At 46.1% G+C, this 19,653-nt stretch overlaps 1 protein-coding gene across 5 annotated transcripts in view; it reads right to left on the reverse strand.

The window, feature by feature from the left end:
* LOC122967804 (BAH and coiled-coil domain-containing protein 1) overlaps window positions 1-19,653 on the reverse strand; it is a 66,628-nt gene that overhangs the window by 32,909 nt on the left and 14,066 nt on the right. For 4 of the 5 annotated variants that reach the window (XM_044332628.1, XM_044332629.1, XM_044332630.1 and 1 more), the window contains exon 3: window positions 3,045-3,227. In XM_044332628.1, the coding sequence (XP_044188563.1) occupies window positions 3,045-3,227 (183 nt within the window). Of the gene's footprint in view, window positions 1-3,044; window positions 3,228-8,525; window positions 11,350-19,653 lie in introns of those variants that run through there. The other variant, XM_044332631.1, reaches the window with a different exon arrangement.

The raw sequence follows: 19,653 nt of genomic DNA on the forward strand, positions 1-19,653 counted from the left end.
TCGTGAAAGGTTACCATTGATATCATACCTCTTTTTGAGCACTTCATGTGGTATCAGTGAGCCATCCTCAAATAAATGTCCCAGATGTGTAATATAGTTTGTTTCCATGTGCTAAATATTATTGGTTTATATTTAATTTGAAAGTCTGGATTGTGCCATATTGGGGTGTATTTATTTACGGTCAAGGGGTGTCATTGAAAAACATTATTTTATTGACATTATTTGTGGTAGTATGGTCATTTTTACTGCTGCTTTTCTTCCTATTAAAGAAATTGTTAAGTTCCAGCGGTTAAGGTCTTCCTCAATGTCTTCTAGTAATAAGAGTGACATTTAGGAGAAATAGCTCTGATAGCTTAGTGGATACTGATACCTAATATCAGTATCTTCCAGTCTTCCCCACAGAGTGACAGAATGGTTGATATCTGACATAATATCTTTTAAGTTCTGTTTAAGAACAACTGCATGAGCATAAAATAGTAATTTGATCCAAGGTTTGTGTACAACAGTCCAGGGATTGCAATCAGTTAACATTAAGACTCAAGAATCAAGTCACATTTTATGGTGTAGGCTAGTAGTAATAGCAGAAACAGAAAGATATATGAATGAGAAAAAATAAGTTTGTCAAAACTATTCATTTATCAGATGTTGGTGGTAATGCACAATTTCATTGCCTATTTTTCATATTTTTATCTACACCAAGGAGGTTATGTTTTCAGGCTTGTTTGTTTTTCTGTTAGTCAGTAGAATATTTGGAAATTTTGTCAGACATCTCTATTAAATTTAGAGTAAGGTTCAGCCAAGGATCTTGTGATTAGGTTTTGGTGCTAATTCAAGTTCAGATCCAGGAATTGCATTTTTCTCAAATCAAAGCCATATGTACTGTTTATCTATCATTGTGTTTTTTGTCGTAGACCCAACAAAAATTAAGATGAAACATTTCTTAACATTTATTATTTATTATTATTAAAATAAGTCATTTAGACATGATTGTGCAGACTTCCCATTCCAACAGCATGCAAACATTGTGTAGGAAAGAAGAATTTGTTCTTAATTGACTTACCTAATAAAAGGTAAAAATGAAATAAAAATAACCTGTGTTAAATATGCCTATGATTCAACCTGCTACATACACTTACAGTCCACTAGGAAAGTGTTTATCCACAGCAAGTGACTGGTTAGTAAGTGCCTAATGAGATCATTGTTATGTATTGCTCAATGCCTTTTAGCTCTTTAATCTCTGTAAAATATGTCAGAAAAACAGTAGAGACAAAGACATCCTGCACCATGACAGGTATATATGCCTGAGACATTAGGGTCATACAATAATCTTTGAATACAAATTTTAGCCAGTATGCTTGAATTTGCATTCAAGCAACCACTTAAAAAAAAAAAAACACAGTGGCGAAAAAAAATTTAAAAATCCAGAGAATATCTTTAAGGTTACAAGAGACACACTAATGCACCAACACACACGCACAAGTCAGTGCCTGCTCTGCTGCTGGTGGGGTTCTGCTGACACCCGGAGAGAGGAGGCGAGAGTCTGGGTAATTGTGCCGCTCATTTTGATGACTTGCTTTTTATGCAAAACAGGAAAAAGACAATATGCAATTATCTTGAGGAGGGAACAGCTGAATGTGGTTGATGAACAGTCTGGATTCAATCATGCTCTTAGTGCGTTATATGCAATTAAACTGCAATAGAGATAATGGCCTCCATTGCCAACTGAGTAATAATCCCAGTCATAATCACCTCCATTACTTTTATTAGGCTTGGCATTATCATCATCACTCTTATTAATATTATTCTACTTTTCCAAAAGAAGAGAATCTTTGACAATGAAACCCTAAAACTATAAGGTAAAAGAAACACTGATGCTCACAAATTGAGTTTTGAGGGGGAAAAAAATGTCTGATTGTGCTGATGTTAGAGCTAACATCTCATTCAAAGCTGTTCCTCCTGTTTCCATGTTTATTTGAAGAAGTCTAGAGTTTCACCTATTCTCACCACTGTAGCAGCTGTCCACTGACTCAACCCCTGGTGGCCAGGGCATGAGAGCGAGATGGCGGGGGGGGGGGTGTCTGCGAGGCATCCAATGGCTTCACATACTCGGCAACGGAGAGAATCTCAGCTGCAGCACACCCAATCAGCCTCAGCCACACATCATGCAACTGGGGCGCCGCTGATCAGTGACCACAAATAACAAATACTCCCCACCAGCATCCCCCTATGGACTAACAGCTGGGCTATTCTTAGAAAATAAGTAAATAAATGCAAGAGGGCTGAAATAACAAGAGTCCGTCAACTTCAAAGACTGTGGATCACTTGATGGCATTGGGTGGCCATCACATCGTGTAATTAGGGAAAGATTATGAAAATGTAAATCTAAAAGTGACAGAAGTAAAGTCACAGGAAAAGCAGACGCCGCAATAATATATAAGTGGGTGGTACTGGATAGATTTTTACATTTATCTGTCATCCCCAACAGATTAATCTCTGTGCTTTATCCTTGTCTGACTTCCTGGCTGTATCTAAGCAGAAATGTGAGAAGCATGTGTGTGTGTTTAGTCAGGTTTTTGTAATGCTGAGCGTTAGGTGGGAACCACCCTATTAAGCTGTGATGGAGACACCAGCTGAAAGCTCTGCAATCACTGCAACTTTTTTTATTTGCGAGCGCCGCTTCAGAGAGCCTTGAGTGACATTCCTGCTGACGTGAATCGAATACCGCAAGATTCCTTGGCTGAACTTTTGACTCTGTGTCCCCATCCAGAAACCGTGGCACAGCACTCCATCCCAAAACATGCTGGGCCTGGGCCTATTTTGGTGCGTAAATAAAAGGGTGGGAGCCTGGCTCTTGCTAGTCGATTACAAGCCGTGCTTTAGTGGAAAGCTAACACGGCCCAAAAATAAACAATATCAGAGTAACAGTACACCCTGCAAAGCTCTTGCCCTAATGCTGCCAAGACATGAATATCTCCTCATCCAAACAGTGTGGTCAGATGAGGGGGTGAGGCTGTGTGTTTGTGTACATGTGTGATTTGAGGTACCTTCATGCGAATGGGGGAACCAGATTTGCGAGGCGCTGGAATGGGGTCCGCCCCGGAAGGAAGGTGAGGAGGGCGAGGAGGGCGGCCGGGAAGGGTGAGACGGGTGGGAAGGGGGGGAACCCAGACTACTGGCCAGAAAGGTCCCCATGAAGGAGGCGGAGGAATTGCCCATCAATCCACTGCCTGCATTCCCAAAGGGAAAAAGGTAAGGAGAGAAAACATGGTTAGAATTAGAGGAGTGTGTCTACACCGTGACCATGAGTGTGACCAAAAGAAAAAAAACCAAAAAAAAAAAACCTGCATGAGATCTAGATGTAGATGCGAAAGGTTGGAGCCCACTGGCTCTCTAGGTGGAATCATTAAGCCGGGCAGATCTGATCGCTGCCCTGGGGCGAGGGTGAATGAGTGAAAATGTCTGTGTGTGTGTGTGTGTATGTGTCAGGGAGAGAGAGAGAGAGAGAGAGAGAGAGAGTGTGAGACTCTCCTCCCCCTCACTGACAGCAGAGTCCTCTCCTCTCGTCTTCTCTCCCCTCACACCGCCTCTCCCCATGGGCAGACAGAGGTCTCATCTCACAGCTGAGTACACACTTTCTCAGGCTCTCTCCCTCTCGCTCTCACACACTTTTGCTCCTGCTCCCCAGTGTCCCTTTCTCAATTTCTCTCCATCCTTCCATTATCTTATGTTCTCCATCTCTCACTTTCATGCCCTCAATCTCTCTTATTGCTCTGCTCCATTTCACCTCCTCTCTTTCTCCCCTTCTCTCCTTTCTCTCTGCAGGATTTCGATAATCCAGTCATCTTTTTTTTCTTTGGTTCAATTTTGGCATTTTACTCCTTTTTCCCTTCCTCCCTCCGCTTTGTCACAGTGACCCTTTCCTCTCTGCTGTTCTTCTCTTCTGTCCCATCTCGATGAGAAGATATACACTGTGTGCATGCCTCTTCCCAACCCTCATTGTCTCCTCTTTCCCTCCCGCTGTCTCTCTTTTTTCTGACACATAACATTGCTTTGCTTTGTTCTTTACCATAATGATGGCACCAGCAGAGCAATCTGTCCCTGGCTGGCTGAACTGTGTGTTTAACAAGACTATGATGAGTAATTGACCATTCGTAGCAACGCCTGTGTGACTGGGGGCTGATTGTCTATTATGCATTGCTGGGCAAGCCAGAGAAAACACACTGATTAACCACTGCTTAAATTGCATTCCCATTACGCGCCCGCCAGTGCACTTGAGAGAGGGGCCCGGGTGCCCGGCTCTTTGCACATTCATTTCCCCCAAGTCACACTGCCGTGAAGTCTCATGCATATGTATGAAGATGCCTGGATGAGAGCACACATGCACATACTTGCACCAACACACATGTTAGTGTATCATACATTGTGCACACAGAGCTAGCTGTGAAAACATAAGGGAGAGCAACATGGTAAAAATTCATTATCAGCCCCTCATGACGTGCTGATCTTATGAGGAGCGCTGTTTGATTTGATTTTCTTTAAGCATGAATCAGTCTAAACATGAATCGATCCTTTTCTGGGAGTGTGAGAACAATTGTGTGGAAGTCTTAATCAGCCAGGCAGTGAGTGAGCACATCCTCTGGGCAGACAGCAGGGATAAACCCATCAGTCTGCTGCTCGCTCCTGCATTGAATAGCCTGTGGCTCATGGGCCATAGCACAGGAGCATGCAGGGGCACACACACACACACACACACACACACACACACAGACACTTCACACATCGAAAAAATAGGCATGGACACACATTTTCACAAATGAACAGACACACCTCTGTCACAGTTTGCACCAAAGCCCCAGACAGGTGGAAATCCCCCACAATCCCTAACCTTCCGTAAACCACCATAAAAACCAATCCTGTGCGTGTGTGTGTGTGTTCACATGTTGGCCTATCACAAACTAATGGAAAAACAATAACAATCACTGTAGTGTTTAACTAGCACATTAAATACTACAACACAAAATAACCTCTGAAATTTGAAAGGGAAAGTGTGTTATGTTCCTTGTTTCAGTAATTATTGGTAATTACTGCTGCTGAGAAAGTCTGCTATAATTTTTTTTTCTCTGTTTAAAATAAAATCAAACTGAAAGTAAAGAAGTTTTTCTCATGCAGTATTAGGGACAAAATACAGACCACATGCACTCAAACAAATGGAAAACAACCACTACTTTTATAAACATTTGAAGGATAAAGCACATAGAAAGGACGAGGAAGCCTTAAAATGTCTTTAGGAGGCCTTTTAGCCGTTCAGGAATGGGTGGTACAGCGGTATCATACTTGTCATGGGATGTATTGTGAGGTAGGCTGATGCTACACTATCCATGTGTTTCTGCTTTTCAGCCCTCCTTCCTTCTGTGCTGCCAACTCCTATCACCCCTGTCCCCGCAGAGTGCTCCTGGCAGATCTCTGCGGAGGGGCAGGGTGGGGGTCGGCGGCAGTGGAGGATGGATTATGGCCAGTGTGCTTGCCAGGCACACATCCAGCCCCCATCATCCAGACACCCAGGGCTCCTGTATGGCACCGCCCTCCACATTGCACACTCCTCGTCCCCTCTTTCTTGCCCGTCGCCCCCCCAGGAACCCTAGCTTTCCTCAGCGCCTCCGGTTCACATAAATCAGCTAATCCTCCTGCATTATTAACAGCCTCGCCCCAGAGAGAGAGACTGAATGAGAGAGACATCGCGAGTGACGGAGAAAAGCGGCGAAGCCCCTCTTCACACACCAAGAGGGGAGAGAGCGTCTGCCGGGAAGACAAGGAGAGGAAAGGGACAAAACATGAAAAGGGGATGTCTGGATGTCAAGCAAGGAGATCTTTGAAGTTTAAGCTGATGTTAGGGGAGGAGGGGATTGAAGGAAAACCTTAGGAGGGTCTCGGATCAACTCATACATGAAACTCTTCTCACAACACGACCAGATCAGACCTCTCACTGATCCAGTTTGGCCATATGGACTGGACTGGAAGAAAGGCTGACCACTGCTCCAATGTGAGCCATAGTGGGTACAGAATAATAACACCTTCACCTCTGTCATGTTGGCTCTTGCTGACTCCACAACCTGTCACTCACAGTCAGTGACCCCCTCCCTCTGTGTTCTGTCCCGTTGTTCGCCTCCTACTGAGAAATAAACTGTGCATAATGCTGCTCAGACCTCCCCGTCTCTCTCTCTCCTCTTACAGTCTAAGCGCTCTCATACCACTATTAAATCTATGGACGTAAGCCCTGAACCCATTTAAAGCTTAATGAATCAGAGGTGTCAGTCAGAAAGCACACAGGTTATAAAAGTGGGCTGGGCTGCCTTGGTGTTGGGGCAGTTTCAGTTTGGGAGCCAACCAAAACAGTGCAGAACAAGTGGAGTGAAGGTCCGAGGCATGAGAGCATCCGTGCTGCACTCGCCACAACTGTTTATTTAGCAGCTTATTAAAGGATGACGGATCTACAGAGCCTGCTGCCACTAAGCCAGCTCCTTGTAAACTTGTGTGTTTTCTCTGCCCATGTTTTTTTTTTTTTTTTTTTTTTTTCTGGAAACGCTGTTTATTTATTTCTCCGGTTCTTAAGTGGTGCCAGCGGTGCACTTGTATGGGCCTTTAAGAAAATCGGGTCATGTGCATCCTAATCGGCGCCGATCCCTGACAGCGATGGAGATTAATCCTATTAGAGAATTAAAGGAGAGGGGAGCATTGGGATGGGGGAACCCCACCTCCCTTCCTGACATCTAAACATCCCACCTTGACACACTCAAACACACACAGTTGTGCTCAGATGGGTTCAACTGTACAAACACAGAAACAAACACACAAATATCCCTGAACCTCTGGAGATGGAGCTGTTAAGTAGTGCTACTGTTTTGGTCCAGTGTGGGTGTATAGGGTGAAGGAGTCCGGTTTGTGCACAACCATAAAAAGTACATATGCGTGCACACACACACACACACACATATATATGGGCCCAGGCTGAGGCCCCCGTGGACGGCCCAGAGCAAGCAGCAGGCGGGGAGGCGGAGCAGGGAGAATGAAGGCTCAGTTGTCATGGGAACGAAAGAGAAACAGAGCTTGAGGCAAGGAGACTGAATGCTGGCCATTACAACAGCAGTGTGCAGATGCAGTTGGTCAGTGTGCTGCTCAGCAACAACAGCCATCCCAACCTATCTTGAAACCCCAGCAAAACCCCTGTGTGCCTCACAAACACACATACACACACCTTTCTCCTGAATCTAATACAGTTTCAATTGGTAGGCTGTTGGAAGGGAGGCGTCATAATCTTTACCCTGCTTGGGTCACTAATCTGCTCCGATGAGCATCCCTACCCATTAATGTAACTCCAGGGTGAGTGGTTGTTTGGTGTCTTAACAAGGAATTATACAATAATAGGATGTAAAGGGATTCATGTGTGGGCCAAGCAGTGATGGGAAAAAAAAAAGCTGAGAAGACAACAAGCACCCACCCACAACACGTTGTTCTTTTGAATGCTGGGAATCAGATCAAGATTTCCTTCTGGAGGGACACACACCCATTCACACACGTGCTTAAGCGCTGACACACACATACATGAGTACTTCTACAACTATGGCTATTGTCTAAGAGAAGATGAAGTACAATTATTTCACTGTGCATCATATTTCCCTGTCTGCTCTTGAAAAACGAGCCAAGGTAGTCTACAGCCCTCTGTCTTATCTGCAGATGGCAGCCTGAAGGGAGGGATGGATGTGTTGTCTAGACAAGGACACCAGACAGACAACGAGACATGTGAGCGATGGTGACAAGAGAAGAAGAGAGACAGAGAGAAAATTGCAGGTGTGACTGCATCAACCTGTTCTCCACAGCTGAGTGATCAGTGAGCGCCAGAGAGGGGATCATAGAAGAAGAAGAAGAAAAAATGCCAAGAGAGAGAGAAACACACACAGTCACTACTACTTTATAAGACCTCCTATCACAGTAGAAGGAGTCTATGAACACAAGCCAGTTGAGGTTGCACAGTCAGCGGTCAGTGCCATGTGGCAGCCAGGCTCTGTAGCTCTTCACAACGCACCCTGAATGATTACAGCTCCCATATTCAGCCTCTGTCATGTCCTGTGACAAAACACACACTCCCTGCCTTCTTGTCTTAAATAAATTAAATCAGTATCAGTGAGAGTTAGATGATCAAAGAGAAAACACTTTCCTTTTCTTATCTTAAGAGCTGCTTAAATCCGGTGGCTGCTTTCAGTAGCTGTAGTAGGCACTACTTTAACTCTCTGACACAGCAAGACAAGACGCCAGAACATGTATTTGTAAGATATTAGAATGGGATTACTGATTTCAGACAGGTTTTCTTGTTCAAGCCTTTAGGAATTTTTATGTTTATGTGGCCAAACCTGTCAATCTCTGGTTTGGCTCTTTAACACTTGAGTGATATAAGATAGACACCTAAAAACAGGGAGTAGTGAATGAAGACAGAAAAGAGGAAGAAAAAGACATTCTGAATGTTTACTTACCAAGTAAAAACATATCGAGGAGGATGTCTGTTAAGAGAGTTTCACTCCCACTTCAGTGTCTTTCTCATCAGACTTTCCTACCGATGCAGTTCCATGTTCTGCCCAGGAATTCAGACGCCCAAAAAGAAGCCAGCTAGACTTTCCACACACATATTCACTCATAAACGCAACTAAGTTTTTAGACCCTCTCTGGTAACACACGGAAACTGGATTGGATCGGGCAACTGTACACACCAGTGGCCCCAGACAGACTGCACACGCTACCCTGGAGGGCCGCTGACTAACCCAGCGCCTACTTCCTCACAATAAAACGCAGAAGGAATTTCAAATGGCTACTAAAGTGGGGGGATTTCCTTCAAACAGTCAAAGTCATCTTGAAAACATTAACTCAACTGGTAGCCAAATTCCTCCTCACTTCGGAAACAACTGTAGCAGAAGGTTGTTGTTTTTTTTTGTTTTTTTTTTCTGTGTTTTGGTTGCTTACCCCCTTGCTTTACAAATTCACTCCCAGACTTTGTCTTTTTGGGTTGGTGGGTGACTGGATGACGGGGCTGAGAGAGTGGGCTGCACTCTACATCTCCAGTAGGAGGCTGGTCTGCTCAGAAGCGTACTGAAGTGAGAGGGAGAGGGAGAGAGAGAGCGAGCAGGCGGTCCAGTCCTGGAGCTGGGCCCAGTGCAGGGGTGGGGGAAAGTGCCAGCAGCGCACGCCTCCGACACTCTCCACACTGCGTGCCTGTGGAGTGAGTTTAGTGGATGTGGTCAGTGCGGGGGTGGGAGAAGTGGAAAGGGAGCGGGAGAAGCAGTTGGAAGAATTAACGGAGGAAGAGTGAGAGAGACTGTCTGTACTACAGGGCAACATCCAGGGGAAGTGTAAGGGGCAAGAGTTTAGACGTGTAGATAAGGGCGTGAGGAACCGTGAGAGACTTCGAGAGCGAACGAGCAGCAGAGTGTGTGGGAGTGTGTGTCGCTGAGCATATGTGAGCTTCTCTCTGTGTGTGTGAGTGTGTGTGTCTGTGTGGTGGTCGTCTCGCTGAAGTTGACAGCCTGTGTTTGCAGAGTGGCTTCGTGGTCAGCCACTCGCTCGCGATTGATGGCGGGGTTAAAGGGATTCTGGGATTTTTTTTTTTTTTTTTTTTTTGCAGAAGTGCTATGCAAATAAAATTGGCTCGGGGAGGTCAGCTAAAACACCCCACCCACTTCACCCAGCTGTTTATACAGTATAGAAGTTGACATGATAGGGATAAGAGATTCTAATCCTAAACAAATTAGTCCAACTGGCTCATCCTGGTTTGGCAGGGAGCCTGAAAACAACAATGGGTCCACACAGGCTACAGAGAAAACAGATACGACAAAATGTCTCTGAGGGATATTTTATTCTAGGAAGGGTGAAGAGATGTCAAAGAACATGCTCACATCCCACCAATATATGTTTCTCCTTGTCAATCCTCATTCTAACCTTTTTTCTCAGGAGTCTGCAAAAACATCAGCTCTTCTGACATAGCATGTGTGCCTTTATCTAGCCAGCCTCCCCAAGGGGGTTTCCACCTCAGTTTTACCACAATTAATCATTCATAAAGCCCCATTTGCAGAGGGTTATCATTGTCAAAAAGAGACTCCAACTCTAATCCCATCACTCCTGTTCCAACAGTGGTGCGGGGGGCAGGAGGTAGAGATAGCGATGTCTGAAAGTGTTCCTGCTGAAGAGCCGTTTTATGGGCACAGTAAATAAAAGAGCTGGACACACAGCACCAGCGCAGCTATTTGCCAAGGAGCAGGCCAGGAAGTCTGTCGTTTACCTGTGACTGTCAAAGTTAGGTTGCTGAGGGGGTTGAGTGGTGTGGGTGAAGGCTACGGGAGGAAGAAGAGGAAGCTGGGGTAAAGGGTGAAGAGGTGAAGGGGGAAGCACAGGGCAGGGGATGTGACTCAGGTTTAAAGCTACTGATAGACTAGAAAGGAAACCGGACATAGTACAGTAGCTGGGACATTAATGGATGGACAAAGAGTGATGGTAAAAGTAAGGTCTGTTAGCTTAGGGCTTGTCTCTTGGACTTGTGTTTGGGAGTGCTGGCTGTGATCCGTGTGAAAGTGCAATAGTGTGCTGAGTCACTGGTTTCATCTGTGGAGAGCAAGCAGACATTCCAGGCTGGGACACAGGAGGTGGGAGGACAGATTCGAAACAGCAGCAGGACCAGGCCAGGACAAATGAGCTCAAGGCCCATTACCTTCCTTTTACACCCACCCACACTCGCATTCCCTACTCCCACAACACAGATTTAATAGCACACACAAGAAAAGCAATGTCACAACACAAAATCGCTAAACTCTGCTTTCAATTCAATGTAACAGGAAGTACATATTACACCAGACCAGAGTAGTTTTCCTTGGACTGGACTCTCATTACGGTGTGTTTTCTCTCCAAGCACCATCTTGTTATTTCCATCAGCATTTTACTTTATTAAATCCCCCTCCATGCTACCTATTAAAGCAATCGCCTTTTTGTCTCTTGGTTCAGATAAAAATGCAAGCATTTCTTATGGAATGGCCAATAAAGGCCTGATATTTTGCTGAGAGCTTGCAGGGCCAGGAGCACTTTGTTCTTTGTATACAGGGCAGCTACACACTCCTCAAGGAGAACCATTTGTTATCTGTCCAAACTTTGGTGAGTGTGCTTGTTAACTGACCCATTGTTACATGAGAGGGTTTCAGGGCCGTTTGTTGCGTTCCGGCTCTTTATTCCTGAGGCATGAAATTGTGATTACCATAGTGGGGCTCATCCATCTCATTCTCTCATCCACACACACACACACACACACACACACACGCTAAACATCACATTTTTATTTTGCTTTCTTTCTTTCTTCCTCTCTTCCTTCCTTCCTTTCTTTCTCTTTCCCTTTCTAGTCGTCTCTGTCTTAGTCTCTCATAATACACACACACACACACACACAGCAACACACCCAAACACAAAAAGAGCCGCCCACAGCTGCGTCAGGCCATCTCTCTAACAATCCAATCTGTTTTCTTTCCCATGATGTTTCCCATTGGCACAGGGAGGAGAAAATCAGATTTACTCCCCCACAGGGCCCATGCAGTTGCACTGATATGGAAAATGATTTCAGTGCTGCATGAGCCCATAAACATTATTTTGGTCTCCCCTGTTAATGACACATTTCTTCCCAGCATTGTGGATCTCACAGAGGAAGAGATGAGTGTAAAGGGGGGCTGAAGAAAGGAGGGGGAGAAAGAGAGGAAGGGGGGAGGAATCCTCCAGGGCCTCACATACAACAGGGGAGTCCTTCACCCCTCAAACTGCATCCTGACATCCAAGACTTCTCTCACTCTCTTTCTCATCCACACACACCGAACCACGTACACATACAGCTAATCAACCATGCAGGAACTTAAATCGTCACGGCCCTCAAATAAAGCCCCCACCCCCTCAAAAAAAAAAAAAAGAAAAAAGAAATCCTCCAGGGCCTCACATACAACAGGGGAGTCCTTCACCCCTCAAACTGCATCCTGACATCCAAGACTTGTATCACTCTCTTTCTCATCCACACACACAGAACCACTTATACATACACAGCTACTTAAATTGTCATGGCCTTCAAATAAAGCCCCCCCCCCCCAAAAAAAAGAGCACAAAGATATCCCTGCTGGAAAATGAGCAGAGTCAAGGAAGGATTTCTCACCTCTCTCTCTCTCTATCTCGCTGTCAGCCTGATTCCAAACACACTGCATTTGGCTGCGGGGCTCAAATCAGCCCCACTACAATTGTGTCATACAGCCCACATATCTTTTATTGGTGGTAGCAGCCAATATAGCAACTCCCCCTCCTCCTCTTGAACACAGGGATAAAATTTGTACTTTTAGTGGTAAGTTACAAACACTTTGTGCCTGAGGCATATTGTCAACAAGAAGAGCACGCTGTAGCCTCAAGTCCTAAACACAAGTCATTTAATATGATGGTGTTAAAAAGAGGCTCCAGCAGGCCAATAGCGAGGCACTAAACCTCCTATTTGGCATCCATTAAAACCCATCTGCAGGACCAAATACGAGGGGGCGAACAGGAAATAGCCACATTAGATATGACTAAAAACTGTCCTCCACTTTTGAACATTCTCTTGCAGGTCTCTCAATCTCCAGATCCAAAAATGGGATTTTCATGGTTCTCCTGTTCCACTGGAAACATCACATGGAATGCTCTGGATCTGGTTTGTTTTACAGCTGATGACTGATCTGTCTAAATCCACTGGTTTTATGTTCTGGCCATGGGGATGGATGGGTGACTAACGGCGGCTTGCGTGCCATGTTTCAGCCGACGCAGCCAGAGCTTAGCCAGCCAGGTCACGGACACAGACATGCCTGGTAGTGGGAAAATGGCAGATTAAAACAAGTGCTCAGCACTATTCTCTCTAATTAGTCCTCTGTTAACTTTTGAACTTAATTGGTTAATTGAGATGTGGTTAGACTGGGGAAGGTTTCGGCTCCCTCAGGGTGACCATACGGCTCCAGTATTTCAGCCTGGCACTGCCTGGCGCAGGAGGTGGCTGCCTCTCTCTCACTCTCTCTCTCTTTGAGCATCCCACCGCTCCAGTGACGAGGAGTAATGATGCCGCACAGGAGGCAGTAAAACTGTGTTTTGCAAGTGTGTTTTAGCAGAGATTGTATCCATACACTGCACATATGCCTGTGCCACATCAAAGCAGCTCTTTGACTACCCAGTCCTGGGTGGTCTAACCCTCTCTTTTCTCAACCAGCGGTGCTAGATAGATAGGCCTCGGAAAAGTGGAGAGTGGATGTGGGTGGATGTTACTTCACCACAGGCGAGTGTGTTCTGTCGAACTCAGAAGTCAGTTTGCTTTGGAGGAGACATGAGCAGCGTGAGGAGGGAGAATAAAAGTGCGGTGCGATACATACACAGATAAACACACACAACCCCATAGGCATCACATTGCTTGAGTCTCCCCATCTCCTCTGGTTGATGTATAATGATACCCACAACACCACATAAATCTGCAAGCAGCTCGATTCATTGAGGCAGATTTTAACTGCTGTCTTCCTTTTTTCACTTTCATCCCCTCTTCTCCCTTTGCTCCTTGGAGCCCCATCACTCATCCCCCTTCTCAGTTTTCCCTTTCCATCCTCACACCCTCTCTATCATCCCTCCATCACTCTCCCTCCTTCCCCCTGCTGTTCAGCTCCATATTTCTGTCCTCCCTCATCACCTCACTCTCTTCCCTCAGTTGCCGTCACACGTGTGCTTCAAAATGGAAACACTTTCTCTTCATTTTTTGGGTTTTTAAAAACCGCTTTCCCTCCCACTCCCTCATCCTACTTGCGCTCTGTTTCTCTGCTCTTGTTCGTCCATTAGTTTTCCTGAGGCCTGGGAGGGTAATGAACGTCTTGTTTTATGGGGAGTCACAGGTTCACCCCTCCCTACGTCAGAACCGCCCATAAATCAGCATCCCAGCTTTCTACTGGCAACCAGGGCTCATTGGAATGTCCTGTTCTCCCTTGTCCTCCCGTCCTCTCTCCCTCCCTCTTCCATCTGTGGCCCGGCGCCTCCTTTAGGTCATGCAGAGCAGTTTTGGACATCAGGGGCCTGCTTGAAGAGACTGCTTTGCTGCTGTCCTCTGAGTTCTCTTGGATTGGCCTGTAATATGATAAAGTCCTGGAGTGATGTGTGTGAGAGAAACAGAAGGCAGCTCCCTGCTCTGGCTTCTCTCTGTCTGATGTAGCCTGTCAGAGGCACAGAGACACAGAGACAGAACAGTGAAGATAACGGAGCCGAGAGCCGCCGCGCCAGCCAGCCCAAGGTCTTTCTGCAGCCCTGAATATAATTTGCCATTGGTTCACAAGGGGAACAAAGGAGAAATGTTTAATTCTTGTAGCGTTGGCCAAGACAAATGCAAGCATTTTTGTTCTGATAACCTACAAACAAGGGGAGGGAAGGCACCTGCGTAGCCAAGGCCGAATGATATACAGTATTACCTTGTAAAGAACACGCTGTATAATCACATGTGCTTCTCCTTCACTTCTATTGTTGCAAGGCGTCTAAGGACAATACTCCAGTCAGCCCATGCAGATAACACCTTTTTTTTTCCCACTGTAGCAGCCTACACTTTCAAGTGTATACAAGGTCAGCCAAATCACACAGTAAATTCTTTTATAAAATTCATCTGACAAAGCTGAGTTATGTCTCCTGACCGTTGACACTGGTCATCCATGGAATGCCGCTGCCGGGGCCTGCACAACATCTGCAGCAACACACTTGAGCAGAGATGAGTAAAATTAGGAGCATTTTCTGCAATCTGTACGGAGGAGAGAAGGTCATCCTCACCCGAACATGAGCAGATGAGTTTAACATAGAGCAGGGCAGCCATAAAAAGCCTCTACTCTCCCTTTTCCAGCTGGTTAGACTGATGTGGGTCTTAACAGCTAGGAGTCGAAAAAAGGCACAATCCAAGGTCAAACCAGGGAGACGGCGGGGGGGGGGATATCATCTTGATCAACTGCTCATGGCTTGTCTGTCTGGTTGGTTGGCTGCACAGCTACCATTGCAGTCGTCTATCTTTGTTGCAGTAATCACATGTAGTCGGCTGGACAGGTGGGCCGGACGGTCACGTGTTACCCCCCCCCCCCCCACCCCTCCCCTCACTCTATTTGTCTGCAGGTCATATTCAGAAATGGCATAGAGGAGGCGGGAGGCCTTGCAGGGTTACGAGAGGCTTGCAGCATCTGATCGGAGTTAACAGATGTGTTACAGCTGCTCGCCTTGTTTGCCATAGCACATTCGCAAACACATGCACACAGTGATACACACTCACTGAAAAGGCACACAAAAATACCACTATGTTAGTGGGATGAAAATTAAAATCATATATTTTCCGACTGGCCATGCTCAATAGCACTACTGGCAGTGTTTTGGGTCTCAAATAAAAACCTTACATCCCAAAGTAACCATTAAACTGACTTTGAACAGTGTGCCTATGAGCGCACATGTTGGCTTTTCCTATTTTTCTTTAATATATGCTTAGCTCTGCTGGCCATAAAACATGTCAGCGCCTACATGTTGGGCCAGAAAGTCTCAAGCTATGTGACAGGCCTGACCAGTGAAATGATTTGGGGGATTCTGCGTAAGGATGATAGCTGGCCATGGAGTTAAAGGGAGAGGTAGCGCAGAGAAACCACAGCTGGGTGTCCTCATATCCACGGGAGAGCAACAGCTTTCAGCAGGTTATCACAACGCAAGCACGAGCCAAGCTCAGTCTAGACCTGGCAGAGGCCATAATGGAGAGGAAGGGGGAGGCAGAGGGGGACAGGGAGAGACAGGGAAGGAGAATAAAGAAGAGTTATTAGGGTGATGCGAGGCAATGAGGGGAAGAAGGTCTAGTGAAATGTTTTGACACAGAAACATAGCAAGTATGACACAGGTACTTAAACACGGGCTTGAAAAGCAAACCACCGCAACCTTTTCTTTCTTTGCTCTCTCCCTTGTTCTTTTTCTTTCTGTCTGCTCACTGTGACACACACTCACACAAGTAATAGTTACAGCTGCAACTTCCACAAACTGCTCATTCATGTTAGCCCGATGGCAGAGCTCGTCTCATGACTGTCAGGCCGGCTTTCATTCTTTGCCAGTTTGAGCGGTGCGAGCAGAGTCCAGGTCCATCACCCAGATTACTGAGATCCTAAACACCCCATTATTTTCATGAGCTCACATGAACACCAGGCAGTCTGGAAGCAGGAAAATCTGGCGCTGCATGGGAAGCAAACTTGATTACATCCCCGCTGTATAGTCCTGCATTATCAGTTATGCATTCTTTTGAGCTGTATTGACTTCGGCATCAGCAGCTGCAGCTTTAACTTGTGGTGCCATGCGACACATTCCCTCACAGTCAGTGTGTGTGTTTGTGTGTGTGTGGATATGTGTTGGAGAGTGTGGTTTCTATCTCCTTACTGTATTTGTTCTGGCACAGTGCTCTATTGTGGGGCTGGGCTTTGCACTCCTCAGATAAGAGAGCAGTTATGTCAACACTGGGTGCTGTGAAGGAGCCGCCTGGTTGTGTTGACATTCTACAACACTGCTTATTTACTCTGACCACAGAGTTCAGCCATCATCTAGCCTCTAATGCACTAATGACCAGAGGCCTCCAGGGGTGGAGCCCCCTCCTGGCTCTACCCGGTACTGGTTCTCTGCTTGTCAGGTGAGAAGAAGGATGAGGGGGGATGGGGTAACTAATGGCTTTGAAAAACCCTGAGTTTAAAGCAGACTGCCAACAGATTCTGAAAAAAAAGGTTGAGGAATGCTTCCCGCAACACACACATCCTCCTTGTAGACTCAGGCAGCATGAGTCTGCATATTGAGCTGAGCTGAGCAGCCCTATCAGTAAAGAGCCAGTGGAGCAATCCATGCATAATTAGGGAAGGGGGGAGGGGGTTAATTGACTTCTTTGAGAAAGATCCTGATTTCTATCAGCCAGTCCCATAATCATGTGAGCCAGGGCTCTCATTAAGCCCCCTCCCTCATTTATCTCTCTTCCCCTCTAACCCTTTACCCTCTCCCTCCCTCTCCTCCTCTTTCCTCCCCCGCTTTGAACAAGGGTGAAGCCCCGACCACTCTTGCTGTGCCCTCAGCGGGCCAGGAAAGGGTGAGGCAGATTTATAGCCAGCACCTGAGTGAGTAAGGTGCACACAGGCACATAAACACATGAAGAGTGCACATTCATACGCACGCTCACACACACACACACACACACAAACCAAACACACACGCTAAGGCTCCAGACTGCAGTTGACCTGACTGTGACCTCAGTGCGGTAATGTACTGGCTAGCAGATATTAGCAGCAAACCTGTGTGCTTGTGTCCCTGTGGCCAGAAATGTTCTCCACACAGAGACACAGTGTTGCACAGGAGATTCAGACCCAGTGTGTTTTTTTTTCTTCTTCTATTTCCAACAATAATGCTCAAACCACAGTGCAGCAGGAACAGCACCGTAACAAGTGCTTTGAATTATTTACAGGCAGAAAGTATATACTGCCTAATGACACGCATCCTTACCACAAACAAAATACATTATGCTGGCGTGTCAACACCTATGAATATTTACTAAAACATATCCGCTAAGACAAGCCTTTTGTTCGGCATGGTTTTAACCAGATAGAAAACCGGCTCTTCTTGGCTGCTTTCCTTGCGTTTCTCTTCCCTTCCTTCCTTATACTCTCTTCTACTCCAGTCTTTAGAAGTAGTGGAAGATTTGGGGGAAAGCTGAATTCCACTGAGAGAGAGTAAGGGAAGAAAAAAAAAGGATGACGTGGAGAAAAGAGATGAAAAGTGACAAATGAGAGATTTCCTTCACAAGCCCATAAATCAGTAGACGCGGGCAGGGGCAGTATGAGGCCTCCCTCAAAAAGCTAAACTTTTTTTTTCCCTTTCACAGCCAGCGCTAACCACCATTCTCCCTTAACATTCACGCAAACACACACCTACACATATGTGAATACTCACATACACAAGAACACACACTTTCTCCCTTCCTCCTTGCACATGCTCCCAGATGGTGTGTGCTGGAATGGCATCCCCATTGCTCTCTACCAATCTGGTTGTGGCGCTTGGCCTGGCTGACTGGCAGAGAAGCACGCCTCGTAAAATCACTTACAGTTAAGAGTGGTGCAGGCTTCAAAGTGGCGCGCCTTCAAACCAGCACTGTTAAAGGGTCCAAGCATGTGTGTTGAAATAAATCCTGTTCATTCTGTCACATAAAAACACATAGGGTGGAGCACTGGGGGGGACAGTTGGCTGGTACAGCTGCTTCTACAGGTAAGCAGGACGGACAGACGAGGGAAGATGAGAGAAATGAGCTCTTCGGCGCATTTGCAATATGCACGCAGTGGGGCGCCACACACTGGGCAAGGACGTAGAGAGAGGCACCCTGCTGGGTTTGGGAGGTGTCTGCTGAGTCGGTGGGGAGCAAAAGGAGAGAGCAATGGGAGCAACTGTCAGCAGCCCTTTCTCAGCTCCAAAGTGTTTGTGTGAGTGAATGTGGACTGTTGCTGGATGTGAGATTAAAAAGCACTGCCGTTCAACTGGACATATGTGTGCTGTGGTTGGAAAGCTGGGAAGTCAGTGCTGAGAAACTTGAGCCCTGTACAGGACGGTCCCAGAGACTGGCGGATTGATGGAGGTCCAAAAGGACTTAGGATCTGCTTTCATTCTGAATGTTCACCATCTGCTTGGCTGGAAAGAGAACCCACGGAGCTGGAGAAAACTCTGTCAACTGACAGATGAGACAGTGAGCGTAAATGTGTGTGTATGTGTGTTGTGTGTGTACTTGTGCAGACAGTGTGTCAGTATTGATCCTCAAAGCAGCTCCACTTTCTGAAAGAAGATCTGTCAAATGGGGATATACACATTTACACACACACACACACACACACTAAGAAAAAAATGGCTTTAGTACAATGCGGATTTCACAGCATAAGTAAAATTCCATCTCAAAAATAACAGACATCTGCTTCACCATCACATGATGCTCCATCTCATGACAAAATTCTTTAGACAAGAAGTGTACCTAACTATTCTGTCTTCTCTTCCCCCACAGCTGCATAGTTTACTCCACCTCCACCATGCCAGTGGTATTGATCCATCCAGTTTCCATGTGTGCAGACGACTCTGGTCTGGTAAGGATGACCACTTTTCTCCTAATACTTCATTGCTCTGTCACACATTAGTCACAAAGGTACAGACCTTCCACATCACCAAAATAATCCAAACACATGTCCTGTTTTGTTTCCTAACAACCACATATGAGCCCACATGTGCACTACCAAGTCCAGTTATGATACCTTAGCAACCACTGCTGACCTCCGAAAGCCCCCCCCCCCCCCCCCCCCCCCTCATGGAAATGCCTCCTATAGGACTCTCATGTTATCCCTTTGGTGGTTCTTGAAACACTCTTGCCTATCTGTGACCCATGACTAACCCAGGAAGTAATCTGCATAGATGCACACAACAAAATTCCTGTTACTGTGTTGAAAGTTATCTCTGACCTCCCGACCTCCGGAGAAACCACAATGATGTCTGTATTCCTTCTGTCTTGTAAAAAAAAAAGAGAGATAACACGGG

Source organism: Thunnus albacares, chromosome 17, assembly GCF_914725855.1.
Source record: "Thunnus albacares chromosome 17, fThuAlb1.1, whole genome shotgun sequence".
NCBI lineage: Eukaryota > Metazoa > Chordata > Actinopteri > Scombriformes > Scombridae > Thunnus > Thunnus albacares.